This window comes from Hypanus sabinus, chromosome 1 (genome assembly GCF_030144855.1).
Source record: "Hypanus sabinus isolate sHypSab1 chromosome 1, sHypSab1.hap1, whole genome shotgun sequence".
NCBI classification, from domain to species: Eukaryota; Metazoa; Chordata; class Chondrichthyes; order Myliobatiformes; family Dasyatidae; genus Hypanus; species Hypanus sabinus.
Window position 1 is genome coordinate 124,696,197 of NC_082706.1, and position 12,127 is coordinate 124,708,323.

Sequence of the window (12,127 nt, forward strand, 5' to 3'; positions counted from 1 at the left end):
TCTACTGCAGCTTTCCTTCATCTGTATTAATATTAAATCCTCCGTCTTGTACAAACTTACTTCCTATGAATTTTACATGTTTTTTGTATTTTCTTCTGTAGGAACAGCATCTTTTTTCCACATTGTCTCTCCTGTTTCAATTTCTAAGTACACATGCTTACTTTTGCAATTTGGTTTTGTATAGATCTTATCAGTTTATTGGATTTAATATTTCTTGCAGGTGTATTCTTTTTTTATCTCCATTTACCATTTCTTCCTTACATTTTACTGATTTCTAAAAGTCTCTTCCTCTTGCTAACATTTCAGAAAAATCATATACTCATTTTAATTCAAATCTACTTTAAGCCTATTTGGTAAGCCCCTTTGACATAAAGAATCTATTTTTCAATAACAATAGGTTGAGAATTATGGATTATTTCTTATTAGCAAATTAAATGAACATTCTCAGAAGAATAGCTCAGTCTTTGCACTCAGCACTATCCTAGGCTTTGTATATTGAAAGATAAATTAAAGGTTGCCAGACTATACTGCTTAATCCAGGTTTTACATTCAGTGTAGAACTCCTGGTAAGAACAATATATCAAGCAAAGCAACACAGGCAAAGATGGAAGTAAATTCAAAATGGAACTAAACTATTTGATCTTCCAACCTTATATCTGACCATCATGAAAACTTTCCACTGTCACACTAACAGTCTCTGAATTAAAAATAGAAAATGTTGGAGATACTTAACAAGCTGGACAGTATTTGTGAAGTGAATGTTTCAGATCAATGATGCTTCATCAGAGTTGATAAAGGATTTTCAATATGAATTTTATATGTATTCTCTCACCACAGATATCTCCTGGCCTGATGGCTATTTGCACTGAGGACCATTTTAACCTCCAGATCTGATTTCTCATCTCCCACCTTTCGTAAATTTTAACTCCTCTACTTCTCCTGCTCATGTCTATCTCACACCATACCTACTCACTTCTACTCTTGATCCAAACTGGTCGACCGATAATTTGAAAATACTTTTTCATATGTTGAAATCACTCTATCCTATGATTAAGTGACTGGGGAAGGATCTGATGACTGTGGAAAGAAGAGCATGAATCTGACAAAGATCTTCAACCTGAAACATCAACTCTGTTTCTCCTTCCAGAAACGCTGCCTGACCTGCTGAGTGTTTCGAGTAATTTCTATGCTTCTTTCAGGCTTTCCGTATCTGTGGTTTTTAAAAATATCTTTTCATGAAATTATCCATTTTGGCAAGTAAATTAAAAATTCGCACTATCTTAACGATGAGAGATTGCGGTGCTCGGAGTGGAATCAGAGCATGACATGCAAAAATTTAGTTATAGGTGCAGCAAGAAAACAGAAATGTTCATAGAAAACTTTTGTTTATTGTTAGGGAGGGTAATTGCAAAAACTGGGAGGTTATGCTTCAGTTGTATGAAGCAATGTTGAGACAGGAAGTGAGTACAGTGTACTATACTGGCCTCCTTTTTAAAGGAAGGATGTAAACAAATGGTTCACTGGACCAATACCTGGAATGTGCAGTAAGAACAGAACACTCTGGGAAATACTCAGTAAGTCAGGCATCATCAGTGGAGAAGAACAGACTGAGACTTAAAGGAAAATAATTTTGGGCTGAGACCCTTCATCTTGCAGGATTACATGAACTCATCTCGGAACTGCTGTTGGCAGGTCCCTAATGATTGAGCCTGAGATTCTGTAGAGGATGCAGGACCATTTTCCAGCCCATCCTATGATAAATTAAGACCCACCATCAACAGTTCAATCCTACATTCCCCCTCCCCCCCCCCCAAAGATACTCTCTGTCCTGCTGAGTTCTTCCAGCACTTTGTTTTATTGCTTCAGATTTCTGCATTTGAGTCTCTTTTGTCTTGTGTCTCTATAGTTTACCTGGTCATGTTCACCTCCTCTAGCTGAGTGATATCTATACTTTCATTATTTGCTAAAATAAAATAACTTTTTTTTTCCATTTGTAACTTTTTCATAGAACACTACATTTAAAATACCGTTGCTATTATTCAACACTCTCTCCATCAAATTTTCTGAAAAAGTATTTCTGTTTTCAAAATAAAACATGTCATTAAAAGTGTCTCCGAAAATTCCCAAGTGTTTAAGGCTTACAATGGAATATAATGTCCCTATTAAATGGTAAACTTTGAGTGAAACTTTTAAATTAAAAAAAATAGTTATAGATTGAATTGTCAAATGAAGTGGTATTTTTTTCATCTCGGGAGGGATCGAACCAGACTGCGAATATTCCGGAGGCTCGGGGGAGAAAATGTCTAAGCTGAATCCAAGGTATCGGGACCAAGGCGGAGTTAGCAACGTTTAACGAGAGCAGGCTGAGGGGCCTGATTGGTGCCAATCGAAAAAAAAAGTGCCATCCGCGCCATCTACCTGGGCACACGGTGGCGCAAACCCAGGCTGAGAGAAAAAGGAGCGATTCCAAAGGGGAGCTGTGGACTGGAGGAGCAGCTCAAATGTTGGGAAGATGTCCGAGACGAGTTCTATCAGCTCTGGATCTACTGCGGGTTCAGGCAGTCGTGTTTTACAGCTGGCGAGCAGAGGGGAATGGACAGCCCTGGAACAAGCTTTGAAAAGCATTGACAAGGGAGACCGGGACATGTCTCACACGGACGAAGTGAGCGACTTTTCTTCCCTCCCTACTTTTCATTCGTTCTAGGCATTGTTAGCAACCAATAATTCCCCCGTGGTGTTCCGGTTCAAAGTCATATTTATGTATCGGTGGGAGGGTGAATTTTAACAAAAAGAGCAAATCGTATTTCAGCCACTAGAATTGGAAAGTGTATGCTCCCAAGAACAACTGTTTGACAATTAGATAAAGGTCATACAATGGGTTCACCAGAAGTGCAGCCGGTTTGTTAAAGGAAAATAATTTGTTCTTAATGCAAGGTTGCAGTCACCAAGGTAACAAGACCATCAGGAACTTAACGTTCTCAAAGGTCACTTAAGGTGGATTGATTATTTTTTTCTGGAATTAAACTGCCTAATCTTTCCTTTGAACGAACTGATGCTAAATTCAACAGAAAAGGGACACAGATATATATCCTGCCATTTGTTCTGGTGTATTGGTCAAATGTGTGTAAGTAGGACAGGGCTTGTAATGGGTATAATTTTGTAAGATATAAGAACAGGAACTAAAGAGACTAGAAGAGAATGTAATGTTGGGAAAGTAGCCTTTAGCGACTTTGAAAGAGCTGTGAAAAAACAATTTGATATTGTAAAACAAAGGGACAAAGATTATAGGCTTTGATTAAATGTTTGTTTTTGCATATGGTAATCCATTCTTGGCTTTTGAAACTAATACTAATGTCATAGTAGACCTATTCCCCTTGGGGAACGATATCTTCTTCCTGAAATACTCTCCACTCTACTTTCCAATCAGCCATGAAACTAAATCACTTTTTTCTGAAGTGGAATAATTCTATAGTGATTTGGTGTGGAGCTATCCATGTGTTCTGGCCCATGCTTGCTTTGCAAAACATTATCTGGCCAAAACTTGGTTGTAGAACTGCCTATACCTTCAAGGACTACACTACACTGGTACATCATTGGTTATGAAGAACATTGGGTCATCTCAAGATTGTTAAAGGCACAATATCAATGTGTCTTCCATCTGATGAGCTTGCCACATCCTCTCCAGCTCTGGAAAGAGGGTGCAGTTCACTCAAGAGAAGGATCTCTTAATACTGTGGCAATTGGCAATGCTGTTACTTTCTGCACAAGGGAAATAAAGTCAGCTTTATTTGTTCAGAATATATTAAGTGGTTTTAAAAGCTGTATTTTATGGGACACCTATTATCTATTTTCTTATTTTTAATATAAATTATAAATTTCCATGGCATAAGCACTTTTCATGCTAAAATCTGAAAAGTTTCCCTAATAACAGTTCCCTCATAGCAGCTGCTTAATGTGCATGCTTGAGAGTTAAGCTAATTATAATTAAAATTTTAACCATACAGTTGTGTGTTTGCCATTGTCCCAGTTATACCTAATTATTTCAATCTTTATACAATGATTTTCAATTGGGGAAGTGAGGATATTTGGACATGCATAGGAACTGATGTATACTATTTTAACTTCTTTTTCTGTAACTTTTTTCTGGTTCCACAATTCACATTAATTTATCCCATTCCTCTTTACCTCATTTTGTCAGTAACCAATTGTGAGATTTTCCATTGACTTAGCTTCAACAAAGAGTTCCAATTTAATTCTTAACTATTTCTTACAAAAGTGACATAGCCCCTTGCATAACCTCGCTGCTAAAATTATGCTCCCTCGGTCTTGACATAACCATGTCAGAAATTTTTTTCTCTATTTTTATCCTTTCAGCTCCTATATTTATTTTAAACACCTCGGTTACATCATTCTAGAATATAAAACAAGGATAGAGTGATGAGACTTTATAAGGATTGATCGGAATGTATTTGGGGTATTGTGAGCAGTATGGACCCCTTATGTAAAAAAGGGTGTGCAAGGTCCAGAAGAGGTGTGCAAGAATGATACCAGGAATGAAAAGTGTTCCCATATGAATAGCATTTGATGGCACTAGGCCAGTATTCACTAGAGTTTAGAAGAATGAGTAGGGATCTCATTGAAGCCTACCGAATATTGAAAGGACAAATAGAATGGATGTGGAGAGGATGTTTTCAATAGTGTGAGAATCTAGGACCAAAGAACACAACCTCAGAATAGAATTATATCCAGTTAAAGAACAGAGATGAGGAGAAATTTCTTTAGCCAGTGGTGAAACTGCAGAATTCTTTGCCACAGACAACTGTAGAAGCCAGGTTATTGAGTATATTAGAAGCCGGGATTGATTGGTGAAGGGCATCAAAGGTTACAGGGAGAAGGAAGGAGAATGGGTTTGAGACGGTAAATAAATCAGCTATGATCAACTGGTGGTGCAGACTGAATCAGCTGAATGTCCTAACTCTGTTCCTATGTCTTAAGGTCTTGTGTTCTTTATTGCCTTTACCCAAGTGCTCGTTTAATCCTCGTGCGTAAGTAGGAACAATGAGTGCTAGCAGAAATATCATGGAGGAACACAATACTCTCTGTGCCTACTTTCAGCATGGGTTCTATGACAACCACAGTTGGGAGTGCTGATTGAGTTTGCCTAATCCTTCAACACTGATGATAGTTGTGGAATTCTAAGTCCAATTCTAGCTGATGGTCTGTCTACAAACCTCTGGAAGGAACAGCGATTAAAATTGAGACTTGAACTTGATGACACTAACTTTTATGAAATTACATGTCAAATAAACTGGCTTTTATAGATATTTTGTATTTTGATTTGTAGGAATCTGGTCTAACCCCACTTTTGATTGCTGTTCGGGAAAATAAACTTGCAATTGTGGAAAGACTACTTGAGTTAGGAGCCAATCAGATTGATCGGTCAAAGGTCAGTTTCATAATACTTTCATGAACCAATCTACTATAGTGAGTGTGTATATATGAAAAATGTAGTATTAAAATTACAAACTTATTTAATCTATAGTTGATATCAACAAGGATAATTGAGTATAATATGCCTGCTAATTAATGTGATATTGGACTGTTATTACTGGAAAAGGTATTCTAGCCTGTCACGGAAGTAAAAATCATATCCTCAAATCATAGAAATAGTTGTGTATTTAATATTTAAGTTATATTTGAATAATATTGTAAATATATTGTTTGATAAAGCATTCTTGTTCATTTAAGTAATTCATTATGGGTTATATGTAAAAGGATGTGAATGGTATACATCATCATGCCACCATGAGATAAGTGTGCATCTTGCTAGAAGTAAAAATGAAACTTATGTACAGAAGCTATCCTAGCTTTGCTTTTATTTTTAGGTAGTTTTATGTTTTGGAGTTACAAAACATAACAGTGGCAATAAGTAAGTTTTTAAAAACACCCAAGACAACTACCTACCTGTTGAAATTTTGAAAGACGTTCAAGATATTTGAATTTTAAATAAAGTGCTGCTCGCCTTCTTTGCAAGAGAGAGGTGGTTGAGTTTTAAAAAGGGCAGAAAATGGATGAGTTCATGGGTTCATAAGCAGTATTGAATTGAATGATCTTTACTGTCATTATACATAGGTACAATGAAACTCCATTTAGCATCCTCTCAGGTAATTAAATAAAACGGTAGATAAAAACAAGACAGTAATAAAAAAAAGTATTAAATAGATAAGTAGCAGAAAATAAGTTGCAGCAGCACCAGAAAATCACAGTAATGCACAAAGTGCCATTAGTGCAAGTATTTGAGTCCTTGCGTGTGCATGTGTGTGCTCACAGTTTCAGTCATTGCTCTGTGGGAGTGGTGTGATGGAGGACATAGCTCTGGGATAGAAGCTGTTCCTCAGTCTGTTTGTTCTGGCTTTTAGTGTCCTGAACCGTTTGCTGCATGGCAGCGGGTCAAACAGGGAGTGGCTGGGGTGTGCGGTGTCTCTGGTTATGCTGATTGCTTTCATCCTGAGTCTGCTGGAGTAGATGTTGTCCAGCCCTGGGAGCTCCATCCTGACGATTTGCTGGGCTGCCTTCACCACACGATGCAGGTCTTGTCGCTCAGTGGCTGTGCAGCTGGCATACCACACTGTGGCACTGTTGGTCAGGATGGTTTCAGTTGTGCTTCTGTAGAAGTTAAGCAACAGCTTTTGTGGGAGTTTGGCCTGTTTCAGCTTTCTGAGGAAGAAGAGTCTTTGTTGTGTCTTTTTTACAAGCAGTGAGGTGTTGGTGGTCCATGTCAGCGAGGTGTTGGTGGTCCATGTCAGCGAGGCGTCGGTGGTCCATGTCAGCGAGGCGTCGGTGGTCCATGTCAGCGAGGCGTCGGTGGTCCATGTCAGCGAGGCGTCGGTGGTCCATGTTGGCTGTTTTGACAACATAACTCCAAGGAACTTTAGGTTTTCCACACTTTTCACTACCTCTCCATGTATATGGAGGGAGGTGTGTACTCTGGCCTTCGATCTCCTGAAGTCAATGATCATCTCTTGTTTTAGAAGTGTTAAGGACCAGGTAATTGTCCTTATACCACTCCGTCAGATGATCCACCTCGAGCTTGTAGGCTGTTTCATTGTCATCTGTGATCAGGCCAATCTGTGTTATCGTCCGCAAATTTAATTATGGAGTTGGAGGTGTAGATGGGGATGCAATCATGTGTGAAGAGTGTGTAGAGCATAGGGCTCAGCACGCAGCCCTGCGGGGTGCCTGTTTTTAAGATGGGGGTGGTGGAGGTGTGCTTACCAACTCTGACTTGCTGTGGTCGGTCTGTGAGGAAGTCCATGGCCCATGAGCACAGGGGGGAACCAAGGCCAAGAGAGTTCAGTTTGCTGACCAGTTTATGGGGGATGACTGTGTTAAATGCAGAACTGAAGTCCACAAATAACATCCTCACATAAGTGTTCGGTTCCTCTAAGTGAGTCAGAGCAACATGGAGGGCTGTTGTGATTGCATCCTCTGTGGAGCGGTTTGCCCGGTAGGCAAACTGGTGTTTGTCCAGATCAGGTGGGATTATAGCCTTACTGTGTGAGAGCACAAGTCTCTCAAAGCACTTAATGGCAATGGGTGTCAGCGCTACAGGGTGATAGTCATTCAGGCACTTCACAGCTGATTTTTTGGGCACTGGGATGATGGTGGAGGTTTTAAGGCATGTTGGAACACAGCTTGTTGCAGTGAGAGATTAAATATACTTGTAAACCCCTCAGCAAGCTGGTCGGCACATGCTTTCAGTACCCGGCCGGGCACTCCGTCTGGGCCAGCTGCCTTACTCGCATTCACTTTCCTCAGGGTGGATCTCACCTGATGGTGCTTAAGGACCAGTGTGGACTCATCGTCAGGTGGGTTGATGAGTGAGTAGCCTTCGCCCTCTGAGTATCAAAGCGGGCAAAGAACTGGTTTAGGACATCAGGTAGTGTGGTGTCATCATCTGGCAGCAGATTATTGGTTTTGTAGTCTGTCAGTGCCTTGATGCCTTTCCACATACTGTGGGGGTTGTTGTTATCAAACTGATTTTCAATGCGCAATTTGTATTTGCGCTTTGCATCCCTGATGCCCCTGCAGAGATTCCCCCATGCTTCACTGTAGGCTTGTTTGTTTCCTGACCTGAAGGTTGCATCGCACTCCCTGAGTAGTGCCCTCACATTGCTGTTAATCCACGGCTTTTGGATGATAATAATCACAATTTTTTTTAAAAAGAGCAGAAATGGTTAGCTACGTTGGAAAGATAAGACACATTCTATTGCACAATGGATAATTGGTGAATTGTATACTGAGTAAATTGAGCAGTATTTTGAAGCAAACAGAATTACCAATGAGAAATGAGTGCCAGATTTGCTGAGTGCATTGAGTTTAAAGGTATATAGTTTGCTTAGAAGTTTCACTGCTCCAACCAAAGCAGCCGAAATGAGCTTTGTTGATATTGTGAGAGTGATACAGGAACATATAGAACCAAAACCATTATTGATTGCAAAATACTTTGTTTCATTATTGGAATCAAATGGAAACATGCTGAATTGATGAGATTGTCTGAGCATTAGCAGTTCAGAAATGGGCTTAATGATGCACTGAGATATTGTTAAGTTTGTGGAATCTTATGAGTAAGAATTCAAAAAGGCTCCTAACTAAAAAGAGCAGTTGAAATTGCTGTATCAACAGACACAGCAGACAGAGATACAATTGAGTTTCATTCAGGAATGAAAGTGAGCATGAGCAAATTATAATGTCTAAACAAAAACCGGCCTGGCCAAACACTTTGTTACTGTTGCGGTAGGAGTTCACGTACACAAGTCCAATGCAGGTTTAAACTTGAAACTTGCAGAAAATGCAACAAAGTAGGAAATATACAAAGAGCATGTTAGGCAGACAAAAATGTATGGACTGCACAGGGAAGAGAAAAAGATAATTCAAGTTACAGTTTCAAAAAGAGCACTAATCTGTATAATGTTGATGAAAAATCTGATAATGATGAAAGTGACTGTGGTGAACTATGTGCCTGTCGGGACACGCCCCTGCTGACTGCTCCTGTGGCTCCTCCCACAGGCCCCTGTATAAAGGAGACCTGCGGCCTGAAGATCGGCCTCAGTCTCCAGGACCTTGTATGATAGACACTCACTCCTGGTTCCTTCTTCCAGTCAATAAAAGCCGATATCTCGCCTACGTCTCAGTGTGAGTTATTGATGGTGCATCAATTTTATTGACTGGAAGTTTTAAAACATGGAACCCGTTTTGCGTCCGGACCGGTTGGATTTGGACCCTCAAGACCCTGACGCAGCTCTCGCTTTTGAACACTGGCTTGCATGCTTCCAATCGTACTTGGCGGAGCTTCGTGCGACTGAACCCGCCGTTATGCACAGAATCCTACTCTCGAGGGTCTCCTCCAAAGTTTACTCCTTTATCCGGGACCTGCCGACCTACGAAGGGGCACTGGACGCCCTCAAACGACAGTACCTGCGGCCGGTGAACACCGTCTACGCAAGACATCGCTTAGCTACCCGGCAACAGCGGCCTGGCGAATCGTGCGCTGAGTTTCTCCGAGCACTACAGACACTCGTCCGAGCTTGTGACTGCAAGACGCTCACGGCAGAACAGCATGCGGAGCTGCTGGTGCGAGACGCCTTTGTGACGGGACTGAGGTCAGTGTACATGCGCCAGCGGCTGCTGGAGAACTCGGATCTTACCTTAAGCTCGGCGATAGAGAAGGCCAACGCTCTAGAAGCTGCGCGGCATAACGCCGACGCTGTCCAGTCGCGCGATTCCCCGCCGGTTTCGTGGACGCCTCAGACCCCGCCACCGCCGGCTCCCGGGAGCGAATTCGCCAACGCCGCCGCCAGTCGCCATTCCACGAGCTCCCCGACCCAGACCACGGCTGTGGCCCGTAAGAAACTCGTGCCTTGTTATTTCTGTGGCCAAAAGAAACATCCTCGACAACGCTGTCCAGCGCGAGAAGCGACCTGCTCCAGCTGCGGAAAGCGGGGCCACTTCGCCAAGGTCTGTAAGTCTCAACCTCGAGCGGAGTGCAACGCTGCGGGTGAAACGTGGGGGCCGCCATCTTGCATGCCGGGATGTGGGCGGCCATCTTTGTCGACGTCAGCACGCCCCGCCCCCGATCCTCGGATGCTGACCGGGTACCCCGGATGTGAGCGGCCATCTTTGTCGGCGTCAGCATGCCCCGCCCCCGACCCTCCGATGCTGACCGGGTACCCCGACGGCGGTCCAACTCTGGCCACTGTGACTCTCGACCAAAGCGCCCCACACCAGCTTGCAAGATCCATGATGGACATCCAGGTGGAGGGGCATTGGACTGGATGCCTGTTTGACACGGGCAGCAATGGGAGTTTTATTCACCCGGACACAGTGCAACGCAGCGGACTTGCAACGCGGCCGGTCAGTCGGAGGTTCCATTTGGCCTCTGGGTCGCAGTCCGCAGACATCCGGGCGGGTTGTGTAGCGACTTTGGTGGTGCAAGGCACAGTATATCGGGACTTTGAACTGCTGGTCATGCCTAATCTGTGTGCACCTGTGCTATTGGGGCTGGACTTCCAGAGCCATCTCGAAAGTGTGACTATGGTATACGACGGGCCCCTCCCACCACTCACTGTCAAGAATCCTCAGTTTTGTGGGACTTCTTCACATACCCCGCTACTGACCACACACACACACGGACACACACATCCCATCCAGAACCAGGCCAACAGCTGCGCTACCGACACTTGCAGCCTCTCCACTCTCAAGATCCCTCCCCCACCGCTGTTCGCCAACCTGACCCCCGACTGTAAACCTGTGGCAACCAAAAGCAGGAGGTACAGCGCGGGGGACCGGGCCTTCATTCGGTCGGAGGTGCAGCGGCTGCTCAGGGAGGGGATCATTGAGCCGAGCACAAGCCCTTGGAGGGCCCAGGTGGTTGTTGTTCGGACTGGGCAGAAAAATAGGATGGTGGTGGACTATAGTCAAACCATCAATAGGTTTACGCAGCTTGACGCATACCCCCTACCCCGCATCGCGGATATGGTCAACCAAATTGCTCAGTATAAGGTGTACTCGACAATAGATCTGAAATCCGCTTATCACCAGCTCCCCATCTGCCCAGAGGACCGCCCCTACACCGCCTTCGAGGCGGGCGGCCGGCTCTATCACTTCCTGCGCGTCCCTTTCGGTGTCACGAATGGTGTCTCTGTCTTCCAGAGGGAAATGGACCGGATGGTGGACCAGTACCAACTGCAGGCCACATTTCCCTATCTGGATAACATCACCATCTGTGGTCATGACAGGCCAGATCACGACGCCAACCTCCAACGGTTTCTCCAAGTGGCCGCAGCTCTGAACCTTACTTATAACAGGGACAAGTGTGTTTTTGGTACCACCCGCCTTGCTATACTTGGGTATGTCGTGGAAAACGGGGTTATTGGGCCTGATCCCGAACGTATGCGCCCCCTGTTAGAGCTCCCTCTTCCCACCACTCTCAAGGCCCTCAGACGGTGCCTGGGGTTTTTTTCCTATTACGCCCAATGGGTCCCCCATTACGCAGACAAGGCTCGCCCCCTGGTCAAGTCTACCTCGTTTCCCCTCTCTGCTGAGGCCTACGCGGCCTTCAACTGCATTAAAGCGGACATTGCCAAAGCTACGATGCATGCAGTGGACGAGACCGCTCCCTTCCAAGTGGAGTGTGATGCCTCCGATTTCGCTCTGGCTGCTACCCTTAATCAGGAAGGCAGACCAGTAGCATTCTTTTCTCGCACCCTCCAAGGCTCTGAAATTCGGCACTCCGCGGTGGAGAAAGAAGCCCAGGCCATAGTGGAGGCTGTTAGGCACTGGAGGCACTATCTTGCTGGCAAAAGATTCACTGTGCTGACCGACCAGCGCTCGGTTGCGTTCCTGTTCAGCAACCAACAGCGGGGCAAGATCAAAAATGATAAGATTTTGCGGTGGAGGATAGAACTCTCCACCTACACCTATGATATCCTGTACCGGCCTGGCAGACTCAATGAGCCCCCTGATGCCCTATCCCGGGGAACATGTGCTAGCACACAGCTCGACCAGCTGTACGCCCTTCATGCACAACTTTGCCATCCGGGGGTCACCCGATTTTACCATTTTGTGA

General features: G+C 44.0%; 1 protein-coding gene across 11 annotated transcripts in view; it reads left to right on the plus strand.

The window, feature by feature from the left end:
- Positions 1-2,438: 2,438 nt before the first annotated feature.
- The window catches only part of trpn1 (transient receptor potential cation channel, subfamily N, member 1), a 236,916-nt gene continuing 227,227 nt past the window's right edge, over positions 2,439-12,127 (plus strand). For all 11 annotated transcript variants that reach the window (XR_009513281.1, XM_059975462.1, XM_059975479.1 and 8 more), the window contains exons 1-2: positions 2,439-2,662; positions 5,345-5,446. Coding sequence is in view for 10 of the 11 variants with exons in the window: in XM_059975462.1 (XP_059831445.1) it covers positions 2,513-2,662; positions 5,345-5,446 (252 nt within the window). In the remaining variant the exon portion in view is untranslated. The remainder of the gene's footprint in view (positions 2,663-5,344; positions 5,447-12,127) is intronic.